At 35.7% G+C, this 24,374-nt stretch overlaps 1 protein-coding gene across 1 annotated transcript; it reads right to left on the bottom strand.

Moving 5' to 3' along the window:
• Positions 1–288: 288 nt before the first annotated feature.
• Positions 289–23,254, bottom strand: LOC113709857 (vacuolar protein sorting-associated protein 54, chloroplastic-like). Its single transcript, XM_027232707.2, has 19 exons — positions 22,304–23,254; positions 20,935–20,997; positions 20,144–20,223; positions 17,569–17,671; positions 16,554–16,628; positions 15,641–15,797; positions 14,956–15,044; positions 11,929–12,161; positions 10,204–10,375; positions 10,022–10,105; positions 9,554–9,936; positions 9,108–9,261; positions 7,732–7,813; positions 6,164–6,243; positions 5,188–5,349; positions 3,719–3,786; positions 2,169–2,249; positions 1,774–2,022; positions 289–591 (listed from the first exon to the last, which is right to left on the bottom strand). Exons 1-18 carry the CDS (start codon positions 23,102–23,104, stop codon positions 1,884–1,886), a joined length of 3,006 nt encoding a protein of 1,001 aa, XP_027088508.2. The 5' UTR covers positions 23,105–23,254; the 3' UTR covers positions 289–591; positions 1,774–1,883.
• Between the last annotated feature and the right edge of the window lie 1,120 nt (positions 23,255–24,374).

The raw sequence follows: 24,374 nt of genomic DNA, 5'->3' as shown, positions 1-24,374 counted from the left end.
CCCATTTTGAAGTTTAGGGACTTAAGTGGATAATCGTCCAAAGTTTGGGGGGACAAAGTGGAATTAACCCTTAAATAAAACAAAGAAAAGTTCTTACACTGCAATTCCCGGGACTCTCATTGATCACGAGTTGCAACAGATTTACACCAACTCAATATATATTTTCCATAGAATTGACAGAAGCGCAAGAAACAAATAGTCTATTGAATTCGGAGGTAAAACGAATCATATGAAACGCATACTTGAATCACAGAAAGATGGATTATGCAGTAGTTTCACATCCGCACATTGCTCAATTGATCCGTATGATAATATATCAACCTGAAAAAATTGGATGACAAAACTGAAGAACAAATAAACGAAAAAATAAAAAGGTAAAAACTCAGCAGCCCCATACTAAAACAACAAAATCATGGGGCAAAATGAACTGCACATATCTGATTCCTTTTCAGCTGTTTTAGGATTTCTATAGACAATGGTTTAGCAAATGGTACACATGATTTCTAAAAACAACAGTTAAAAAAGATCCTCTCCTCTCCTGCACATTCGAATTTGCATAAGGAGTGATACATTGAAAGAGCAAACGAACTCCTGCAAGTCCAAAGTTACAAGAAAGTGAGATGGCTATTTTGATGTCTTCAGTTTCTCACTCTAAAACAGACGGAACGCATAGTACTAGTTGAGTCAGCATCAGAATATTTCATGCAGTGCACATGTTATCAAAGTTTCTACATCACATAAGCTGATTTCCACACACAAACTAAATTTCACGTCAGTGCAAAATACAAGCAAGCAGTGCATGAGAATCTCTTTCAATTGCTTGATATGATAAGATGCTTTCAGAACAACTGTTACACGTGTTCTTTGTTCCCTTATTCAAGAGGCACACAATCATCTTGACTAAAACATTGTCATAGCTAGTTAATAACCAACTGTAAATTTCTTATACAACCCATACCATTGAATCCTGAAACGATAAAAAGGGGATGGGAGCCTAGAAATTTGCAAAAGATAGCAGGTTATACAATTTAACAAGAATTACTCATCTTATTGAAGGTTCACCTAAGTCACTAAACAAGCACCCCCAATCAGAAACTCATTGTCATGAGGATGGCAAATGGTTGTATTTCGATATCACCCCTCAAATCATCCAGTGCGGTCGTGCTCAACATGGTGAGTTTCACCAAGTACCACATGTAAGCACACTTTAGAATTTTACACCTATTGTGCCTCTGAATCAAAATTTTGAACTAAGAGAAGCAAAAGGCCCCTAATAAAGACAAAATAGTATTTTCACAACATAAAATTCATGTACTCGAGTTTTGGAACGTCTGGAAGAGGAAACTGCGGTAGTAGCAATGGCACAAAGAGAGCATTACATGCTTCTGGTCGATCTTTTATACAACAACTCAACCACCCTATCCCAACACCATTCAGGTTGAAATACAAGTCAATAACATTGTGCTGTTAAATAAGCAAAGCTGTTAAATGAAGTCTAATACCATTCATCTACCAACAACTTTGACCTTTAAGTTCTCTTTCATTCTTGCTCTAAACTACATCATGCATCAGATATACAATATAAGGAAAATGACAACTAACTGATCCAAACAAAGGAAGTCAACCAGCTGTATCTTTCTCATACTTCCACCAAAAGAAAACAAAGCAAACTCAGGTAATGGGAGATAAGTAAAATCTTATAAATTTTTTTTTTGGGGGAGGGGGGGAGGGGGGGGGGGGGAACAAAATGACGAAATATGACAATTCTCTTACCTCAATTGGAGGTATAACAATCCAATTATAGGCTTATGGCACCTCAGATTGTCCCAGCAGATACGATTAGTTGTTAATCCACAATTATCAACTAACTACTTTACAAGCATCTACGGATCAACTTCTCTGCCAAATCTTTGCACCAAGAGTTCATCTAGTTGCCCCCAATTTGGTGGACTAGCGTCACTCCAATTTCCAGAAGGCAATGATCTAATGCATTGAAGAAGGCTCTCAATATCACGATGAAGTCTGTTTGAAGGGGGAAAAGAATCCAAGTCAAATAAGAATCCACCGGAAAAGTAAAGAGAGACATTTTTCAAATGAAGGGATCATAAGAAGAAATTAACCAACTCTTAAGAACTCAAAAATGCGTGCAAGCTTCAACATATAACTACCTGGTTTTAGCTTGTAGAGTGCTAATATCAATTTTGGATAATGCCTCTGAAATTTGGGCATGGAATATCACAACCACTTGCCTGCAAATAGCACACAATGCAGTGCATGATGATCAGCTGAAGATGAGTAACTTAATGATATTGAGAGCACTTGTGGTAGAGGAACACTTTGACATTAGTAAGAAGGGATAATTCTCAGGGAGAATTCTCAACTTCTTATTAACACTAAAAGAACAACTGCTTATTACCATTTTGATGTTAATAATAAGGGAGAATTCTCAACTTCTTCACACTGAAAGAACAAGTTGATTAAATGAAGGTAGACTAATTAACCCTGTAAAATGAACTCAAAAAGGGATTGACTGCTTGGTATTAGAATTATGGCTAGATATGGGAGAGTTCATTTCTTACTGGATTAAATATTGTATTACTCTGCCAAATATCTGCTAATTCTCTAACCAATACTCTCTTCATTGTATACTACCAGATAAGTGGGAAATACAAGAAACACCACATGCAAAATAATGTAAAACAGATAATTCCATATTTCAAATTGAAAATTTCTTAATCCCAGAGGACTTTAAGTATAAACAGACTCCTGCTTTCTGTTTTTTTTTCCCCCAAAATACACAACTATTGACAAAGGAGTGCCAATACGTGAAAGCATTTTTCCAGATTAATCACAATAATAAAAGGTCGTTTGGGGGCCAACGGTCACAGTGAGGAGGGAGAATGGTGGGGGTGCTCGTGTTGATGTGCAATTTTGGTATTTTGGGGGTTGTTTTTGGGTGTGCTTTTTCGGGTGTTTCTACAAAACTAAGTTGTTTTTAGAGAGCTTTAAATTGTTACCACATATGGTGTTTATAGATGAACTTTGTACTTCTAAAACAGGCCAAAAACAGGCCTGTCAAACAGACCTAAGGATCATAGATACAGACCAGAAGAACATAGTAATAGGCTTACACCAAAAATTCCTGTCTATTCGCAAAAAACACAAGTTTCGTTTTCAGATGCAGACTACTAGGAGGTAGGTTCAATTCTTTTACCAACATATATTCAATCACAACATCCCTCTCACTGATAATTAACAAGCTAATATTTGATTTTGTGGTGAGCATTTTCCAACTTTACAACTATGGCTCTTCTGATAATTGATTATTGAGGCCCTGATACCTTAACATTTCCAGGTAACTACTGCCAACAGACTTAAGCCAATGGTATTGTGATCTGTTTTTCCGTTCAGCACTGAGATGATATATTAAGCTCTTGGGAATAAAGCCTCATAAGACAAAGAAACTTCGTTCAATGACCAGATTTGTCTCAAACTCAGCCTGTTCAACCTGAATAATTAGCTCTAGGAAATTCAACACATAAAAGAGAATCATACAAGATCGGCTCTAAGGTAGGAGGTGTACACTATCACAAAGCCAGAAGAAAAATCTGGTAGGCACACATGATTAAGTATGTCCTACATGAAAAAGGAGAGCTAGAGATAGAAGGGCAAGAAAAAGGTGACATGGACTCCTTATGATGTCAAAATTAGATCAAACCTGAAGATAGATTGAACTTCAAACTCATGTAGAGTACGGGATAAGACACGCTGTAGAACGTTAACTTCCTGCAAAGAAAGTAGACATCCACAAACTGTCAAAGCGAACTCGTATTTGGACACTGTGCCAAGCAAACCCTTCACTCAAAATCCAAACCAATCGTAGAGATGAATGAATACAAAAACAGAGATATTGTAACTAACCTAAACTGAACAATGAAACAGGTTCTGGAACTCTATCAAGAGCAAACATTCATTTCAATAAAGGCCAGAAAGAGTTTTCACATCAAGATGTCTACATTGAGCTCAAACTGTGAAGCAGCGGAATGGCTACTTTCAGTCATGTCTCCATACTTTTTCCCCATCTCCAGTGGGGCGTGAGTGCACATGACAGACCTAACTAAAACTAACATTATGAGAAGGCAGGAGACTCAGTGCAAGCTGAGAAACTGGAATGGCTGAGGTTTTCATTTCTGTCTCAGATTGGAGTTAATGACCACAGTTTCATGTCGATTTCCCCATTGGTAAAAGGAAAACTTCTGTCAATATTCCAAAAGGCTCTTAAAATGTAAACATAAGGAACTTTTTTGTAAAAACTCAAGGCAGAAAATTGATCAGAAACCGATGTATTACGAGGCACAAGATGATTACTATCCCATGGTCTAACTAATAAGAATCACAGCCCAAAATCTTACAAGAAATTTAATATGCTGATGCTAAAAAATAAGAATTAAAAGCTTATACAGTAGTTCTTAACAGCTTCAACATAGTGGTTTAACTGATTGATCCAATTCTTTTGCCACAGGTTGTGTCTTAGCAATGTTACATGCATATATGCATTTTCATTTCAAGCATTTCTGGGTTAAAGCAAGTCCCAATTTCTCACGAAGAAAAATTTCTCTGGTTCACCAAAGGAAACCTCTAGGATTAAACCTTCATGGTTTACCATTATTATACATCTATGGGGCCAAATAGAAGTGGAGAGTAACTATGAAATAGACATACATGTAGACAAAACAAAGAGCTGCAAGATCATTTACAAGGGAATTTTTCTTGTGTGTATGTCCAGGGAGAAAGAGAATTTAATGTGGGATGGCCAATGCACAGCCGAGGGTTACCATCAGCCAGTCCGAAAGTACAGTTGCTCAAAAAAATTAGGAAAAGGGCATCTTAGTTGACTCTGGTGATGCCAAGTGAGCATGAAAGAGTCTATAAGATGGCATAAAGGAAGTGGAGCAGGCCAAAGAAGATCACGAATCAAATCCATGCAATAACAAGAGGTTTGGGCCTCCAAGAGCAGGTTGTATAAACATCTAATGGTAAAATATTGTACTAAAAGTTGTAGTCTTATTATCCTTTGGGTCACAAACAGACATACTGTACCAAGGCAGTATACTACAATAAGAGGAAGGCAACAAACCAGAAGTTCAACTACAGCATATCATATAACAACTCACTGCTCCTACCCACCTTAGTGATAGACCGAGCAAACTGACTTGGCTGTGTATTGGAATCTTCAGAACTGCTCCAACTCTCAACAATTTCTGGCAACCCACGAAGATGAAATAGCAATCTTTCTTTCATAATCTGAACCAGCTTTGAGTGTATCTCATCCTGGTGAATTTTATAATCCTAATAATATGGAGAACAAGAAAGCATCCATTATTAACATGTTTGACATGAAGGCCGAATTATGCATTTAGTTTTACTGCTCTAATCCATTTTGGGACTAAAACTCATAAAACAACCATAAATGCACTTTATTTAGCATCCTATGGTATGAAATCAGATGGATAAAATTCAAGCTGCATTTTCCAATACAAGTTGTTGGACTTTCAGGATTCATGTATCACTTCCTCAATTATTTTCAACAACAACGGAAGATACTTGCAGGTTGTTTTGCTTACTTTTCATCATGTTTTCCAAGACAGAGAAAACCTGTAATAAAGATTTGAAAGCTCAAAATGCAATGACTACACCGAAAGTTTGATAAACTATTAGGTCAAACCACATCAGAAAACCTTATAAAATCCTGATAGCTCAGTACGTTAACCATTTGCATAACTGAGCAGATTCCTAAAGACAACTAAGACAATCTGAAAATTCATATCTTGGACATTTCAAGGTATGAAGTCATGAACATGGACAAAGTAAAACATTGAATGAAGCATTGGCTATAACCAGCAGAATAAAAATACGGCTTTTAGAAGCCTTAAACTAAAAGCTATCAGCTTCTTTATGAGCCAGAAGGCCTTTTAGTATAAAGGAGCGGTTATTGGTGTCAGACAACTAAAACCAATTTTTTTGGCTATAATTAATGTCATCAGCTAATTCCTAGTTGATTCAAAAGAATTATTATTGACTCGTAGTTTATTATCAACAAAGTTCTTTTTTCTTACATATAGATGCATGTGAAACAGAAGAAACATCATGAAATATTGCATACCTGTGTCACTCGATCAAACTCGAATGCAATTACAGTCTTCCGCGTCTCATGTACTTTAGAGAAAAGAATCCTCCTGATTTCTTTTCGATGCAGAGAGCAGTCAGAAACTTAGGCATAGTTTTACAATAGTCAACTGAAAATTAGAGCTTATAAAAATCATGATGATACAGCACAAACAAAATTATGTCTCCTTGAGAAAGAAATGTCTCATTTACATGGTATTGTTCACATAAAGGCAAGGAGATACAGAATATTTTTGTGTATAAATTTTGGTATGCATTCAAGTTTAGCCAGAGTAATCACTAAGCATTCTAGAATGCAGGAATGCCAAAAACTTGAAGTGCAAAGCATATCAAGCAAGGCGGAGGTAATGAAGCTCGTATCCTACACTCTGCAGGACTGAGGTGATATTGGCTGCTTTTATCATGCAATTTCTTGAGAAAGCAGAGCTGGCAAGAAATGGGAGAAGTCGGATGAAATAACAAGGTCAGCTTTAAATAGTTATTCTTTGGTGCTAAGTATATCTTAGAAAATTTAATATTCCAAAAGTAATGTAGCCTCCGATGATGCCATGCATAAGTCTGCCAGCCAAAAACTTTAAAGGTAAAACTACGCGTTGCATTTCAATACATTGTGCTCAAAAAAGGGTAAAATCTCCACATATTCCACTATCTCCTTAAGTTCCAGTTAAAATTACTTCTGTTGGTCAACATAATTCCATTCTCATTTATACAACAATAGATCTTCAACATTTTCCAAGCACTCTTCTTCGTCAAACTAATACACTTTGGGACATAGCACATTACACATGATAACACTAGGCCCGCATCCAGTTTTCCTACTTTCATTGTCTTTCCTTTCTTTGGGCTAATAAAATCAATAATCAAAAACTACATGCAAAATCCTTTATGGCCAGGCACGAAGGTGGGAATAGAGTATATCCAATCCCTGGCAACCTCATAACAGAAAATTGTGCTGCAAAAAAATAATGATAGCATGCATGACTCAATAAAAGTGCCACAAACAAACATGCACAAACATACAAGGCAATATGTCGCTTTCATCCCATGTTGACTACTATCTCTAAGCTCCTGTTGTCAAAGGTTTTGTCATCCATATAATGTCATGTATATTTATGTTGCCAATTCCATTAGTCAAAAGAAACAGCTAAAATAAAAAATAAAAAAAAGCAATATATCCCAATTTTTTCAGAACATGCAGATAATATTATGCATATTTATCATACCAAATTTCATTAGCCAAAAAGTAGGCGAAATAAGACAAGGAAATATGTCAAATGTTTTCCAGGGCACCAATTGACAACACAATACTGAAGCTCCTAGGTCGAGTTATCTTAAAAATAAACCAATTCCTTCAATCTATTAACCATTTGCCATGTGAAAATCTACCTTCAGGCATCCTACTCAGGGAAAAACTTTTTTGTGAACTGCAGGTGTGATGTAGAGAAATGACATTTTCATCAACTCAGTGTTAATATCCATAAGCACAAGCCAACTAATATGCCATAGAACATTGAAATTGCAGGAGATTTAACAACTACTACCTACCAGGAATGACAGCATACGTGAAGCCGATGACCTGACTGGACAAAGCCAGATGCTTAGAAGTAATAGACTTCAGACCAGACACCTGCAATGCAATTAAGATTCAAATGAAAACTCATAGAGGCCAAGTGAAACACAATCACTGAGAAGACAAACATTCAGGAATAGAAACATAAATGAACATAAACTTACAAGTGAAAATGTGAACTAAGTTAATTCCAACATAGAAGAAAGACAAAAGAAATAAATAAAAATAAGTAAATAACCAAATAAAAATCAACCAATGACCAAAAGCAAGGCCAATAGCCTGAAAAGCCTGTTATACGTGGCAGCAAATGTACAAAACTCTTTCCAGCAATGTCACATGAAAAAATATACCATACAATTAACCACCATGCCTTCCCTTTTCTATTTTTGAAAAACCTCAGAAAAGCAGAGGCTCCAATCCAAACCAATAACTGTAAGTCATCTACTATCAAACCTATTGAAGAAATCTTCCCGGTGGCAAAAACTCTAAGTAAAAAACTCCTAAGTCAGTTCAATACACAATTCCAATACAAAAATTTTTATTTAGCATCAAGTCACGTCTGTGCATCAAGAGTTTCATAGGAAAACACTGTAAACCGCCAACAGATTTAAACTAGCAACAAAAGGCAGATAGCATGTAGTTAAAAAAAAAAAAAAGGCAAAACCAAAAACAAATATAATAGGGACATTCATCACAATCGCATCTTATGGTTATCTCATCTCCAAGATAGCTCAAATGGAAGTAGCATTAATATTTGGATGACTTTATTATACACTATCAGTGTATAATTTTTTTTACACTAGCAGGTTTAGATCATGCCACATAATATGAATTCAAATTTGAAATTCAAATCATGCACATGTCGAATACATTCAAAGCTGCTATTGTAAAAAAATCACTACACTGTCAATGCATAAAATGTTAATCCGTAAAATTTTTTAGAAGTCTTTTGATACTAAGTATGGGTGAAAACATCCACAATGGACAGCAAACCAATATCACGTATTCAGCACAAAAGCTGGCAAAAATATGTTCAACAGAAGAAAGATATCAAAATTCTTAATGACTGCATTTCCTCTCAATTTAGTTTAAACAAGGGACATGGTCCAGAGAAGTATGCAAAATCGAAAGGAGGACAGAATTCAGTGGTCAACAACAGGTACATTTCAAAGCAAATGCTGAAGTTGACTAATTTATAATTACTGCAAGGAGACTAAAGAAATATATAGCAAGAGAAACAGATAACCATCCACTGATTCTAATAAATGAAATGAACTGGCAGCAAGAAGTACAGGCATCTTCAAGATTTAAGCAAAAATATGAAGTTACTAATCACTAGGTCAAGTAGTACCTGCATGGCTCCAGCACCAAGAACAAGCTGAGCAGTTCTAGTATTGAAAAATTTCAAGAGCTCCACGAGACGCTGACCAATTTCTGGAGATTGTGCGGGCAAATACGTAATCATCTCAATGTATTCTGACAACATCTTTACCAAAATCAAGCCACTGAAATTTCAGGAATATGGCTTAAATTTTAGTGCAAGTTCAAGGAAAACAACAGCATACAGTAAAGGCACTTATAATGAAACCACCATCATGATGAACGGTAAAATAAGTCACTAGGATAAAATATCCCATAAAAATACGCAAAATTGCATTGAATTTTACAGCACCAGAGGACCAAAGCAGCTTGTAAGTAGAAAATGATAGTAAAAACACAGCAAAGGAGGACCTCCAAATGAAATAGCAACATATCAAACTAAAAGAGCAAGGGGAAAAGCATTGTCCTGTCACTCACCAATTTACCATGTGATATGCAAGGCCCTTAAATAACAGAGATCTACAGGAAGACCTCCCACGTTCCCTGTGTCTAGCATCACTACTTTGGGCTACAGAAGTATCATTTTCGATAATATTGTTCTGCGCTGGCAGAGGCTGCACAACACTATCTCCACTTGATCCAACGGAATCAATCCGGTCAACATTTTGGGTTGAATTTGAACCATCACCGTTTGTGCCCATCTCACCATTCCTTGTCGCTATATCAACAGGAGGATCATCTGTGTCCCCACTTACTAGTGACTCTGAAGAAAACAATGAAGTGACAATGTTCTGATATTCCTCAGGCACGTCTATTTCATTCCAATTTTCTTGTTCAAGTATAGCTTTCATCTTGGTCATCTGCATATACCAATATTTCATAGATAAATCACAATAACAAGAAGCTAGGAAAGAATAATAGAACTCTTCAAACAGAACTGCTAACCTGAGATTCATGGTGGCACTCAACAAAATTTTTAGCCTGTGACTGCAATATCCCACGAATGCTGTATCCCAACCTTCCACCAATCTGTTTATGTTAGCATGATATGCTATCACAACCACAATCATGTCCACAGGTATCTATAAAGGAATTATAGTTATCATAACACAAAAAGCAAGTAGTACCTTCTCTGTTACATTCATGAATTCCAGGGTCAAGTTATAAACACTTAAAAACTCCTGTAACCTCAACTTTTCATGAGTTTTAGCACGCACTCCAAGAAGCTTTGCCCATCTATGATGAGCAGCATCACAAGCAGCAACCACAGCTTCTGTGTTCTCCCTTAAAACATCAGTTCTGAAATTAAACAAAAAGGATATCAATTATATTAATATTAGTCATCCAGTAAGCAGCATACAAACATCAGCTTATTAAGACGTAGAAGCTTAAAGATAGAATCTCTAGACTTTATTCTGTTCTTTTGTGTAGATAAATAGTAAGCCGAAGATTCTGGAAAATAGTGACGCAGCACAACAGCTTGGTAGGCTGAAAAGATTTGTAGGACAGGCTTTGGGCTTTGAAACTTGCAGTCAATAGCAAAATTAGGCAACATCACAGGTGCCAAAATTCTCTAAGATTCAGAACAGAGAACTTGAATAAAATCACAGGAACACGCAAACAAGGAGATCAGAACACTCTAGGAATCACTACAAGAAATCTTTAGAATCAAAGTATGCAGGGACGTTATAACAAACCTTCCTTAATAACTCGAATTCTCACAACTAAAATACTAATGATCAAAAGTAATATCCAAACACAAAACTTCGATCAACATAAATTTCCTGTAACCAACTGAAATTACTAAAATACCCCTGATGGCTAAAATCAGAAAAAAGACTCCTTAGGACTCAGACCAACTTCCTAGTAGGTTCCTTAGGTGATTGCTTGCCACGCCACTTATAAACCTTAGGTTATTTCTGCCATTTATCTCAATCAGATAGATACTAATTTGTTTCACTAATGCATCCAATCACAAAAAACAGATAAAGAAATAAGAGCAAGGAAAGTCATCAAATCCATGTCTTACTCCAGAATCAAATAGCAGAAGTTCCCAGATGTTTTACACACAAGCCATTTAACAAATTAAAAGTACAATGTTTTTCCACTATGAGACTAAATTCACCATTAAGAAACAAAAACAAAACGGCAGTTGTTGAATTTTTATTTCTACATCTGTTTCCATTAAATATCAAAACAAGCCCTTCAAAATTAAGGAAAGGGAAAAGCTTGGGATTGTGCAGCACTTGCTCTTTTCTATGTAATAGAGATGAAAGAAATACTATGCCTTTCAGAGTTAAAAAATCACCATGCATAACGAACCACTACATATTCCCTGCATGTCTCCTCGAGTAAGCAGATAAGTCCTACCTTCACAGAATCTTGAATGAACTTTTTGTCCAAAACTTCCAATAATAATTCTATACCTCTTAAACATGGAAATACTATTTTGTCAATAAAAAAGTCATTTTACCAAGTGTGGACAAAGAAAAAAATACAAAAGCCCTCCATATAATTCCTAGCAGAACCCATTAACAGTGGCATGCAGTTTCTCTTTTCAAACTAGACTTCTTCAAATGACTAAAATGCTTCCAAGAAAACATTAATAGTCCACAGTAACCAAATCTATAACTGATTATTCTAGTTGACAAAGAAAGTCAACACTAAGCCCTTTGTATCAATTTGCAGCAAAGAAATACAAACCTTAGCGTAGATAAAAATTTCCCTGAAGATATCTTCTACCATTAACAAAGATAACATCATTTTTTTTTCTTATATTTTCCCCTTCTTCTGAGCACGTTTGAGGAAGTCATAAATACTCAACAAGAAGGATGAGAAGGAAAAGAAATAACCGAAAATCTCCTGATGAATCTGATGGCCTTGTTGCATCATTGTCTCTAGCATCTCCGATAGATGAGTATGCCAAGAGATTACTGCCATGACTATCAGTCTCTTGAGTTGTTTCTGCAGCTGCTGCACCAACTGCTATTGCAGCAGCAACAGTATTAGCAGCATAATGACCCTCACGACTGCACATTATCCACTCAATTGCTTTTTTTACTTCAGAAGCTCGCACTAAGTGTGCCTGCATTCACTAAAACAAAGAATCAAGTTACCATTAGAATAAAGGACACAGAAGCCAAATACCAAATAGATTTCACTTAATGATGGAAACATATAATCACACAATGAAATAATTCTTTAAAGACCTGCAGGAATTTCTCAGTCCCACAGGCCAATTAAGTGAGAAAAACTTCTTAAATGATATTCTAAAATTTTCATAAACAAATCGGCAGTCTTGCTGGAATTCCTGCTGCAAATAAACCACGTTCATCAAGCACCTTCATATAAACCATGTTCATCATTGTAAGGAACAGCCCCCCCTCCCTCCCTTCTCTCCCCCCACCCCCCCCCCCCTCACACAAAAAAAAGGGGGGGTGGCAACAAGGAGAAAGAGAAACAATTTTACGATAATGGAAAACAGAGTAATAACAAACTAAAGAATCTCTTGGGTCGTGCGAAAATCAAATACTTTTGGTTCTTCCAACGGGATTGAACTGATCCTTGAAACTCTAGTGCTAGAATTGAATTCAAATGAAGAAAGTCAGAATTTGATGCAGCTATCTAAAGATTGCAGGAACAGGAACTAATTCTAAAGATTAAAATGAGTAGGTTATCAGGCAAAAGGATACAGGAGATTCTTGGAATATTACCAAGGATTTAGTAGGTATCACTTTAGAATATTACCAAGGATTTGGTAAGTATCACTCCAACAAAGGTTAAAACACCATTATAAGAAAATCTCCTGCAATTCGTAGCATCTCCTTTCACAGAGGTGTATTTTGCAAATGGTCCCTGGTACGTTTTACTAGGTCACATCACCTTGTACAAGTCAAAGAAAAAGCCTCATTTGTAAAGGTTTTGACAAGAGAACACTTAGTCCTAGAAGTAACTATTTGTCCTAACAAACTTTGAACCAGCAAAATCTAAAATTAGAATTAGGATTCACCTTTAGTAGTGGCTAAAAACTTGGGGTTAAAAAGCTAAAGCCAACTTGGTCACATGCTGAGGTTTAACTCATTTGCATCAGAATTAGTTGACACAAGTACAAAACTTTGATTCAACAGTTAACCACACAACCTTTTTGCAATATACTCTAAAGCATTAGTCATATAACCGTCCAACTATTAATGGAAGTTAGCTATATTGTTGTCCAATTAGTCATAATGCTCTACTATAAAAAAGCAAATATATTTATCATTGCAAAATAGAGTTTGATTTGCTGACAGGTATGCAAGTTTGCTTCCATGTTAGTCTAATCCTCTATGATAACTAGATAAAGATACCTGTCATTGTAAACTAGAGTTTAAAATTGTAACAAAAATTCTGATAAGTTGCTACGGAAAAGATTTATAGAACATGTAAGATACAAAAGAGATTAATTACACATTGATAATTAAGAAAAAAGAAGTAAACTTGCAAGAAAAGTTTGGCAGAACAATGTGACAGCAACCCAAATCTAAACATATATTTCGACGTTTCCTATTTCAGAGAGAAGGCAAAGAACATGGCCAGGCTCGTTAAAAATTCTTTTCAACATTGATGGCAACAAGAAACAAAAATGAGTTTTCCAAAAGAAGAGAATTGATGCAAAAGTATCTTGAGCTTTTATTAGTTTTTGTTCTGTAACTTAACTTGATTGCCCAGAATTTGTTAAATACTGCTGTAATTTTTCAAGAGTTCCCTGTGGACAAACTTGGAACATTTCTGTATCTAAAAGAGTGGCATTATCATCTATGCAGCAACTCACAGAAGCATACTAAATGGCAATAAACCAAAGACGCATAGCTCAAGACATTAACTGCATATGCCTTAAGAGTGAAGACAACTAACCACCTGGCTATATGCAATACCATTGCCAGAACAAAGAGAATACAACTTCTGCTATATGAATGGACCAACAAAAAGGCCTGCTGTATAGCTGAATCTTTTACAGCAGGATAAATGAACAGAACAGACTCTTTGGACTGCTCACTACACAAACTTCTGGCTACTATGATAACAAAGAAGAAGTAAAGCTTCCAAAGGACTTATGAAAGTTCAGAACAGCTATAGGCAGCCTTTTGGAAACTTATTATTGAGAAACAACAAGGCAACAAGTTAAATCAAAAGGAATAAGCTATGTACATGTTAAAATTAATGGGGAAAAAAGCAAACAAAAAGCAAAAAATGAGCCTTCATGAACGTACAGCTGAGTCAAAGATCAACAGCTACTCTGCATCCTACTACAAGAATTTATGGCAATACAGTTGAAGAGCTTAAGTTATGTGTCTAGAGTTACTTCATTATCAAATATTCATGAATAGCTAAAAAACTATTCAGTTTTATGCAATCTGAGCATGAGGATCACTTCAAAGTGAAATTGGTAAAATCTACCCTAACAAAATATAGGGCTGCATTAGTCTTAGTCAAGTCCTCTAATACAAGATTACATGGAAATGGAATTCACTGGTGACAGAAAATGAATAAAAGAGGAGAAATACATAACTGTTTAAATCAGCATCAAACTCATTCGTAGATCCCCATAATTCAAGAAAACATGCACAATTTACATCCAAAAGGAGGGAAATAGGTGACTCCAAATACCATATACCTTAAAGAGGAAGGAAACCATTCAACAAAACCTAAACTTAAAGGGCAATCTAAACTAATGTCGGCATCATGAAACAAGACATCAGTCATTACCACGTTTGAAGTGGTAATGACTGATTTCCATTTTGTAATGAACAGTTAACCAAGAGATAGTTAATTAATACTAAGTCTAAAAGATGAATAAAACAGAGAATGCAGCATTAAAGTAATGAGCACATATGCATTACCTGTACGACAATGAAAATAGCACTTAAAAGTTGGAGAAAGCATTCAGGTGACAGATTTTTCAGCTTATCTGCAAGCGAGGAACCTCCCCCTGACAATTTATGTTTGTCAAAAAGAGAAACAATGAAAATAAAAAAGAAATGTACTAAAAGACATGGAATAATCATATGTGCCCAGCAAAGAACTTGAGCATGATATAATTGACATCAGCATTCATGATCAATTGTTACTGAAGCTTTTCTTTCCCCAACACCCCCCTCCAAAAAAATAATAATAATAATAATAAGAGAAACAAACAAAAGAAGTAAAATAAAAAAATTCAATAGTAGCAACTAGCAACAAACAACTATTGATGTTGTCACTGGTACTACTGAAGCTGTTCTTTCCACCATAAAAAATAAAAAAGATCTAGAAACAACAAACGCTTCAGCGATATCAGCCACAAACCAATGACTGTTTAAGCTTCTACAGTACCAATGGCAACTGGCATTATGATCCTACCATTAAAAAAAATTGAGATAAAATTTTTTTAAAAAAAACCAATCATAATAACTACCAACCTAGGAATATTGAAGGTTCATTAGTCGTCAGTTGGCAACTAGTGCTGTTGAAGCTTTTCTTTACACAGTAAAGGGAAAAGAAAAAAAAACAAAAGGATGAAGCGAACAAGCATGTTATGAGACCCACCATCTGTATTCACCATTCTTCCACCTGAAATAAACTCCAAGCCCAAAGATTTCGCAACAAGAACTGGAAGCAGCTCAGAAACTGCTGCCTTGAAAGCAGCTTTCATATCAGCAGTAAGTGTATCACGATATATTCTCAACACAGCAGGGAGTCTTGCCTGAAAGCAAGCATCATATATTTAACAAATTATCCTAAGTGACACACATGACTAAACTCTAAACAAATCCATAGAAGATGGAAAAATCAGTAAAGCAGAGAAAGCAAAAGAAAGAAAGAAAGAGAAAAGAAAAGAAAAAAAAAGGCAACAAAAAAGTAACTAAACAAAAAGCAAAACTAAACACTTATCACAAAACATGTTTACAAAAACTTCGATGAAACCAACTAAAGCAATTCATGCACAAGTCAAGTAGACTTGTCAGCGTATGAGAACAGCAAAAACTCCTATACCTAAGGAGGAAAAAAGGGGTGAGGAGTCAAATCAAACGCTCAGATGTAAGCCACCTGAAGCACTGCATAATTTAAGCAATCACCTATGAAAAAAGCACGCACCGCAAAATTCCAGTAATTACCTATCCTGTAAGTAAGCACTGCATCAAATAAGTAATGACCTATATGACTCCATCTAGTTCACACAATAAGTTACTCCTCATCTTTGACTGATACAAGCTGTTAAGGCAGTCTATCTTTATATCATATAAACGTTTTATGTAAAATTTTTCTTTACCTTCATTGCAAGAGCAAACAATAATCTTAGAACAACAATGCATTTCCTTTTCATTCAACATGCTGCCAAATCAAATACTAAAGAAAAATATTTGACACAGTTTTACAGCCGAATAATTCATCTTATCAACAAGTAACAAGTCAACATGATCTTCAAGAACAAAAATGGCATACAAGATATAGAACTTACAGTTCTAAGCAATCCAATAATAACAGGAAGAAGCCGATCACGAAGATTTGACACCTCTTCTTCATTTAACTCAGTCTGCAATGTCAATTTCAACTTTTAACATAAGCAAACAACATAAGCTTGGTACCCAAACGTCATGTTTTCACTTCTCAGTACGTAGGAAATCAGCCAAAGTTAGATCCAACAGGATGTTAATAAGCAATTATCATTCAATATCAAAAAATATAAATCAGGGAGCAACACAAGCTACTATTCTTATTTCACAAATGCTCAAAGAAAATTAGCTGGAAATGATATTTAACTTGACTCTTGAGCATCATATACTTTCTTGTACTTGTGCTTCCTCGTTTTCCAAGATCGCAAGAATCAAGAATATCAGTCTGAATTATATGGGTTTACAAGCAAAATTACCTAATAAATTAGTGTCTTCAACACTTCCCTTGGCCAGGTTTATATAGAGTCATCCTTGGTTTTCTCCACCATAACTTAACTGATTATTAAAGCATTATTCGAACATCCATTGCTGTGAAAGCCGACCTGGTCTTCAAGACCAATAGTTACCTTAGTTAAGCAATTTATTATAAATCTACAATACTACTTATGACCAAATCAAACACATGCTTGAAGAGTAAAGACTCCTGTCTTTGGATTCAACATCCGAGTACAAACTGAGGAGAGATCAGAAACCACAGCAATGTTGTTTATCATTCTCAATCCGTTTATCCTCACTGTCTTGGCTATCTTACTTTGAACATTTTTATTTCTAACAAACAAATATTTTGAGTAAATTAGAGGATTCACAACATCAAGTAGAATAGCGCAGCCTAAGCATATATCTCAATTGAGTTGATTCAAACAGATAGCAGTTCTTCACATATTTTGTAAAGAACTAAAAGCCTAAACCATCAACAAAGTGCTAAAGATTGTGCTTTTAAAAGGGTGAAACCTATTGAATGCACCCATGCAGTACATACATTAATGAGAGAAAAAATAAGTTGACAGAAATGGCGCTTACCTTCTCCTCCTTTCCATTTGTAGCTATGCTGGTGCTAGCTCTTACACCCTCAATGCTGACCTCGTCATGCATAGTCACGTGCAGAAATTCTGCAGAAAGGATACTGCAAGAGTATTTATGAGACAGCGTGCACCCAGACAAGCATCACTTCATAAATTCATGGTCCAATATCACACGCAACACAAATTTCAGTTTACCAAACAAATAGACAAACTAATAGTTGGATAAGATCTATAAGGTTGTGATTCCATTAAAAAAGCAATGGATAATAAACTAATAATACCCAAAATCCAAATGAGCACTAGATAACTAATGTACTGATATGCAAAACACACACTCAGGACATTGGATGATATCTAAAAGGTTCTTCTTATACTAAAGTAACAATGCTATATCTAATAATGAACCATTTATGTTCATAATCCAAATAAGCATATAGTAAAAGAAACAGTAACATGAACGACCATAAATAAATAATGCAATTCCTCTTTACTGCCATCTTCACTTGATGCTTAACCCAAATTCCCCCACATGCAAGCACTAAAATCAAGCCCACCTCATTATTTTTATAATATGGACATCCAATACTTCTGAAGAATAGGAGCAATATCTTCAGCCGTATAAGATTAACTACTTAACGAATTGTTTTATTAGGACCAACTCCTTTTCAATCATAGGATTTGCCTATTTCATTATCACCCAAGATTTTGAATATGCAGGCAGTTTGAGCAAAGCCATACAGCTTCCTTCGCACTTATTTTTGTCAGAAGAAACAAGATGAAGAAAGAAAAGATCATACTCCATCCCATTTTGTAAGTCTTGGTCTACTTTGCAAATAGTTTATGAAACATAAAATTTGTCCAAATCACATCAGCTACTGAAGCGACTCTTCCATTATTGCCCCCTTAATCAAAGTTCAATATTTTGTAGGTTGACTTTGGAACACAACTACCAAACTACAAAGATGGTTTATAACACTAATTATTGAGGGAACATAAATCTTTTCTTCTCAGAAATAGTACAAAGGGTATAATAGGAAAGTTGAGCTTTATTTAATTCCATTTTTAAACCATGACAAGTACTTTTGCACAAACCAAAATAAAATGTAAAATGGGACAGATGGAGTACTTAAAAGCAATGTACTGTAATACCCATCAAAGTCACAAAATTTGCCTGATGAGAGTAGTGCAATGCAAGGACTCCTATTTATCATCCTTGAAGACTATATAAAGTTGCACCAAATTCATACTCCGAGAAAGTTTCAAATAAGGAACAACATACCATTAGAAAAGATGGGAAATTGACTAATCTCTTCATGTAGGATGTAAAAATAAATTGTAGTCAGCCAGAAGTTTCCATAAATTAATCTCATGTAGAAGCACAGAATTAATCACTTAGTTCATTACCATATTTTGGGAAGCTAAGGCATTCAAGAATTTTCATTTGGTCTGTGCGGAACTTTCAACAACACAAGAAAGCACCAGATGGTAGATACCATGTAATGACATATAAACTTCGTTTGCATCCAGCGACATACAAAGCACCATGATTATACACATGGTTTTCAAAATGGTCATTGGCACTTTTAAGACTTGTATTCTACTTCAATTTGACAAGATTGAAAGTCCTACTTTGACTAGACAAACACATTACCAATGGAAAATAAATAATAGCCCAAAAAGAAAGTAGAAATCCCATTAGATCACAACATTAGTCAACATGCATTTAAGGTAAAAGTTAAAATCATATGCGTCCTTGTTGTTTGGTGTGGAAATTTCAACACAAGGATAGTGTGAATATTCTGACAGAATCAACGAGGAAAGGTAATCAAGTTGGGAGAGTAATGATCACAGATAGACAGCAAAGTACCAAAAGCCAACTCCTTTAGATCTTAATATCCATCCCGGTTATAATATTCCCCTTCATCACTAGACTCATCTATCTGTTCCTCTCATAGATCGATTTTGTTTAAGAAGCACAGTCACAGTTAAATATCTAATACATAGAGTCATGTTCCATTCACATAATCTGCATATGCTATTACCAGTCTCAATCCCTTGGTGGAACACAAAACAGATTTGGGAAAAGGAACAGACGCCTATTGGGTGGGCTTACAATACCATCCACTTGGGAACAAAATAACCCATTGGAATTTTCAATAATCAATAGTATGGGTTTATATCCCCTTTATTCCAACAAATATAAAGGAAAAGCATGGCCATATTTTTGCACTCTTGTTTTCCTGTTCTCTCAAGTGCACAAGAGTTTAAGAAATCTCATTTCATAGTACTCAAAGAACCGATGTTATTGTTAAAAAGTCGGGCACTAGAATCATGAAAGTAACTAGAAGATACTAGCATAAAATTGTCATCAATTGAACAGAACAAACTATTCTCTGACATTTTCTCACAGAATAACATAGATATATAATTGCTTTTGATCATACACGCCTACATAGTCATCAACTGCATCTACAGCATTGGATTTTAAAGTTTTCTGTTACCTAGATACAAAGGTCCTCCAAGACTGACAGTAAGGAGTTCAACTATAATAACAATTGCAGCGCCGAACAAACCTGTTAATAGAGTCCACAGAAGCTGCTACATGATCACGAAGGTTACGAAAGCAATGCATACCAGTCAGCTCATTGCCATCCTATGAGAGAGAAACATGAAATCATGAATCATCCACAACAGATTGCAGAATCAACTACAGAGACAGCTCCCTAATCTGCAAAAGAATTTTTCTAGACTTCCAAGTAAAAATCAAATTTGCAAGTTTCATTAGAAATTCAGGAAGCAAAATCCCAAGATTATTAAAAGATCCATCCGTGAGCTCTTAATTGCATCTCAAGGGATAATGATTCTCAAATCCATAGAATCAAAACAATTCTTCCTTCACATAAAGAACAGATATCCCCAAATACAGGAATAGACCACAGAAATCATCCACACAAAGAAGTGAGAACTTACTTTTGGAAATTATTTTCAACCATTTTGAAAAACTGACTTGAGCTTTGTTGCCTTTGTTACTTTACATTCTACTTATTCTTTAACATCAATCTAACACACACGATGAAGAAAAATGACAGCAATCTACCTTCATTTCCACAAAAAGGAAATAAAGAAGCAGCAAAGACACAAAAAGGAAACATCTGAAAAGACTAATCATATAAATTTAAACTAATAAAAAATAGAACAAAAAAAGGGCGACAAAAGCATCTCTAAACTTGTGGCGACCATCAACTCCTCTATAACGATATGCAGTGAGAGAACAAGCCCTCCTTTCTAGCAAAGAAGTTAAATTGAAGAAATCACCAAGACAGCTAAAGATTAAGCAAAAAGATTTTGGTTGTGATAAACATACCAGTAAATGCTGCAAATCAAGAGTAACATCTAAAGCTCCAGCACAATCTGCAGAAGTAATAAGCTGTATAAAGCAAATGAATGTAGCATCAGCCTAAAGTCTAGACAGAGAATAAGCAACTATTAGCCAATAATTTAGATGATTAAACCTAAAAGTGAAACCAATCATGCAATTAAAGAAACTGAAAACTAGATAAGACTAAATCCTAACTAGTTTATAGAAACCCTATTAAACAAATCGGTGCAACAGCTACATCGTGTGCTGAAATTCACTGCCTAATTAAATCTCAGACCAAGAACATCATTTAAGAAAAGTTCTTGGTCCAAAGGAAAGTCTAATGTAAGATCTTCCTGATTTGTAACTTAGATACCAAGCCCATTTTATTGTTTCAATCCAATTTGCTAAATATTTGGCTGCAGCGAATTTTTTTTTTTTTTTTTTTCCAGAGCTGTGAAAGGTCATTGACAGAGGCACATTATTCATTTTACTCAATTAATGTCCAACAGGGCAATACCTAAAATTTGGGTTTGTTGGTGTGCAGAATTTTAAATTTTCAATCTAAAAGGGTATAGTTTCTTTAACTTTTAACTTCCTTAATTTTAAAGAGCATACTAGGCTGATTTAAACCCTCAGAAGTTTTAGTATCGTATAATCAAGTTACTCCCTGGTTTGTCAGCCAGTGTAATTCTTCTTCAGCACGCTTAGCATATTAAGTTTAAACCTCCAAACAAATAAACTGCAACTCAATCAACTTAGTTCCAAGGCTTTGCAACTAGGCAGTTGCTAGAGGTTCCCCTTGGTCAAACCTAAATAGAATAATTTGAGTATCATTTTTTCCCATAATCATGTCCATCTTAAAATTATCCTCCATAATCTTAAATTTGCCATGGGAGTAATATTCTTTATCTGAAACCCCTTTTTACCCCCAAATTATCATCCAAATTCTCAAAGTTTTATGGGAGAAGCATTCCATGTTAGTGCTTCTAACCCAAAGAAAAAAGTCCTCCTTCCAAGCAAAAGGACTCCAATGTTCTCCTGCAACATAATGCGGACTAAGACTTCAATAAGAACAATATCATAATCTAGAATCTGCAGCCAAGAATCTTCTCCATCCTCCACCGTCCAAAATAAACTAATAACTAGCATATTCAACATCCTGTTCAATCCATTATATTTGTCATCACATCCGGATTATCCTCATGCATGTCTTAGATGGAATTTAACTTCTACACTAATGCAAGTCTTCGTCCGTCGGAAAACTAGAAAAGCAAATTGTACACAATCACAAATGTCAAAAAGAATAACTTGCGAAGCCAAAGCCAAAACCAGAAACAATTTCCGAAGATGAAATGAAATACACAATGCTTACCAACTTGAGAGTTGAGAGTGCTTGGTTCACATACTGTATAAGCATCAACTTTTTCCTCAAAGCAACCATATTTTCCCTCCGAACATTGACCTCCTGTACCCGCCTTGCCGACCCCACCAAGTCAGAGTCCAGAAGCCTTATAGTCTCCTTCAATTCCCTAATTCTATTACAACCTTCAACAATCTTAGCATTTAAATCCTCCAACTGCCCTTGCGCCTCATAAAAAGAGCTCGACCGGAGCGAAATCTCCTTTACCAAATGCAACTCCACCGTATCCAAGTACTGCGAGAGCTTCTCCTGCAGAACTAAATTCTCCGCCGTCGTTTTAAACGGACACGCCGCCTTAAAAGTCCCGCCATCTTCCAATTGAAAGTCCTCCTTGAAGTACAAAGCTGGAACTTCCCTCAAGCAAGCCACCAATGCCTCGCCCTGGCCTGCGAACTCACTGTCCTGCCCCTCGAGCGATTCATGCTGCTGAATATCGTGGAAACGACTGTAATGCTCGGTAATGGAGCTAAGATAGGGTCCGAAATCAGGTTTGTTCACTTCGGATCCGGGTTTCGGGATGCCGGCAGAGTTGGCAGCGGGTAAAGGCGCGAATTCTGGCGCGGGGATGGAGGACGTTGGTGACCACCAGTAGTCCGATTTTCCAGCGTGTGGATTATTAAGAATTGAAGCTAGACTTTGACTGCCGGAATCGGAAATCGATTTCGACGACGACGACGAATTCCGGACAATTTTGCTACTGTGATTGGCGAGATTGCTTTCGTACCTTCCCAATCGGGAAGGCGATGAATCCATTTGCCCTAACTGCTTCTCAAGATCTACTCAATAACTACGCAGTAGCTACCAGCACAACGGCGACGTCTCCGGCGGCTGCGACGGCGATGGAGAGTCTGAAAAATAATCTATTTTCTTCTATTTTAGTTTATCATAGTACAATTTTGGAGAATTGGGTTGAGAGAAATGTGAATAATATACTGGCAGATCTATATATGAGCGTGATTTTGACTGGGGATTGGGTGATCAAATTTTTTTATTCGGTGAAGATCTGAGAAAAGATTTTGGATCTACGGAAGGGGGTAATAAGTAATAATAAGAGGAAATGTGGGGAAATCGGAAATGGACCGGGCGCCGGCCGGTTTCAGACAGGCATTGGATTTAGTTCGCTTTGCCTTTGTTGGTAATTACATTCGACTCCCCAAAATTTTGAAAAATAACAGAAAACCCCTTAAGGAGCTTATTTTGTTGTATTATTGCCCAAACAAGTTTTGCAACTAGTTTTGTACATTTTCAACCACATTTTCACGTATATTATATCACGAGAACAACATGGATCGCTATAAATAATAAAATGGATGTTGTAAATTATGTACAACGGTTAATCATTTTTTGGAATGGAGTAATGGGCTTCAGTTCTCGATCAAAAAATCTAACTACTTTATATCACGAGAACAACATGGATCGCTATAAATAACAAAATGAATGTTGTGAATTATGTACAACGATTAATCATTTTTCGGAATGGAGTAATGAGCTTCAGTTTTCGATCAAGAAAACCAACTACTTTTTTTATCATTTTTTCAGCGTCGAACATAGAATATGAAATTAAGTTAAATTGTTTAAATGAATATTTATGAAATCTCGAATCACATGTAGTGCCTAATTTAATCGTTTCGTTTCAATTTTTAGTATTTCTTCTCAAACAATCTTTTGTACAAATTGACATAAAAGAGTTTTAAAGAAAAAGGTAATTTATCTTGTTTAGTGGTATGAAGAGATTTTGGTAGATTGGAATTTTTAATCCTCAACCCAAATATCCATATGCGTTCAGATAACTCACACTTTGTCTGGATTGTAATTTTTTAAAGATAGAAAATTTTTTGTATTTTCTATAAACACATTTGTCAATTACTTTATTATCTCATATACATCAATTCACTATAGTATTTTTTTTTTTACAAGAATTTTAAAAAAAAAAGGAGTAACAATCTAAAGGGGCTCTTAGGGACTTGAGTTTGTAAGCTTTTAATTCGAGGTTTTACTTCTGCATTCAAGCTGCCTACTACCT

This window comes from Coffea arabica, chromosome 9e (assembly GCF_036785885.1).
Source record: "Coffea arabica cultivar ET-39 chromosome 9e, Coffea Arabica ET-39 HiFi, whole genome shotgun sequence".
In the NCBI taxonomy this organism is placed as follows: Eukaryota; Viridiplantae; Streptophyta; class Magnoliopsida; order Gentianales; family Rubiaceae; genus Coffea; species Coffea arabica.
The sequence above is the reverse complement of the archived record's forward strand: the minus strand, read 5'-3'. Positions and strand labels throughout refer to the sequence as shown.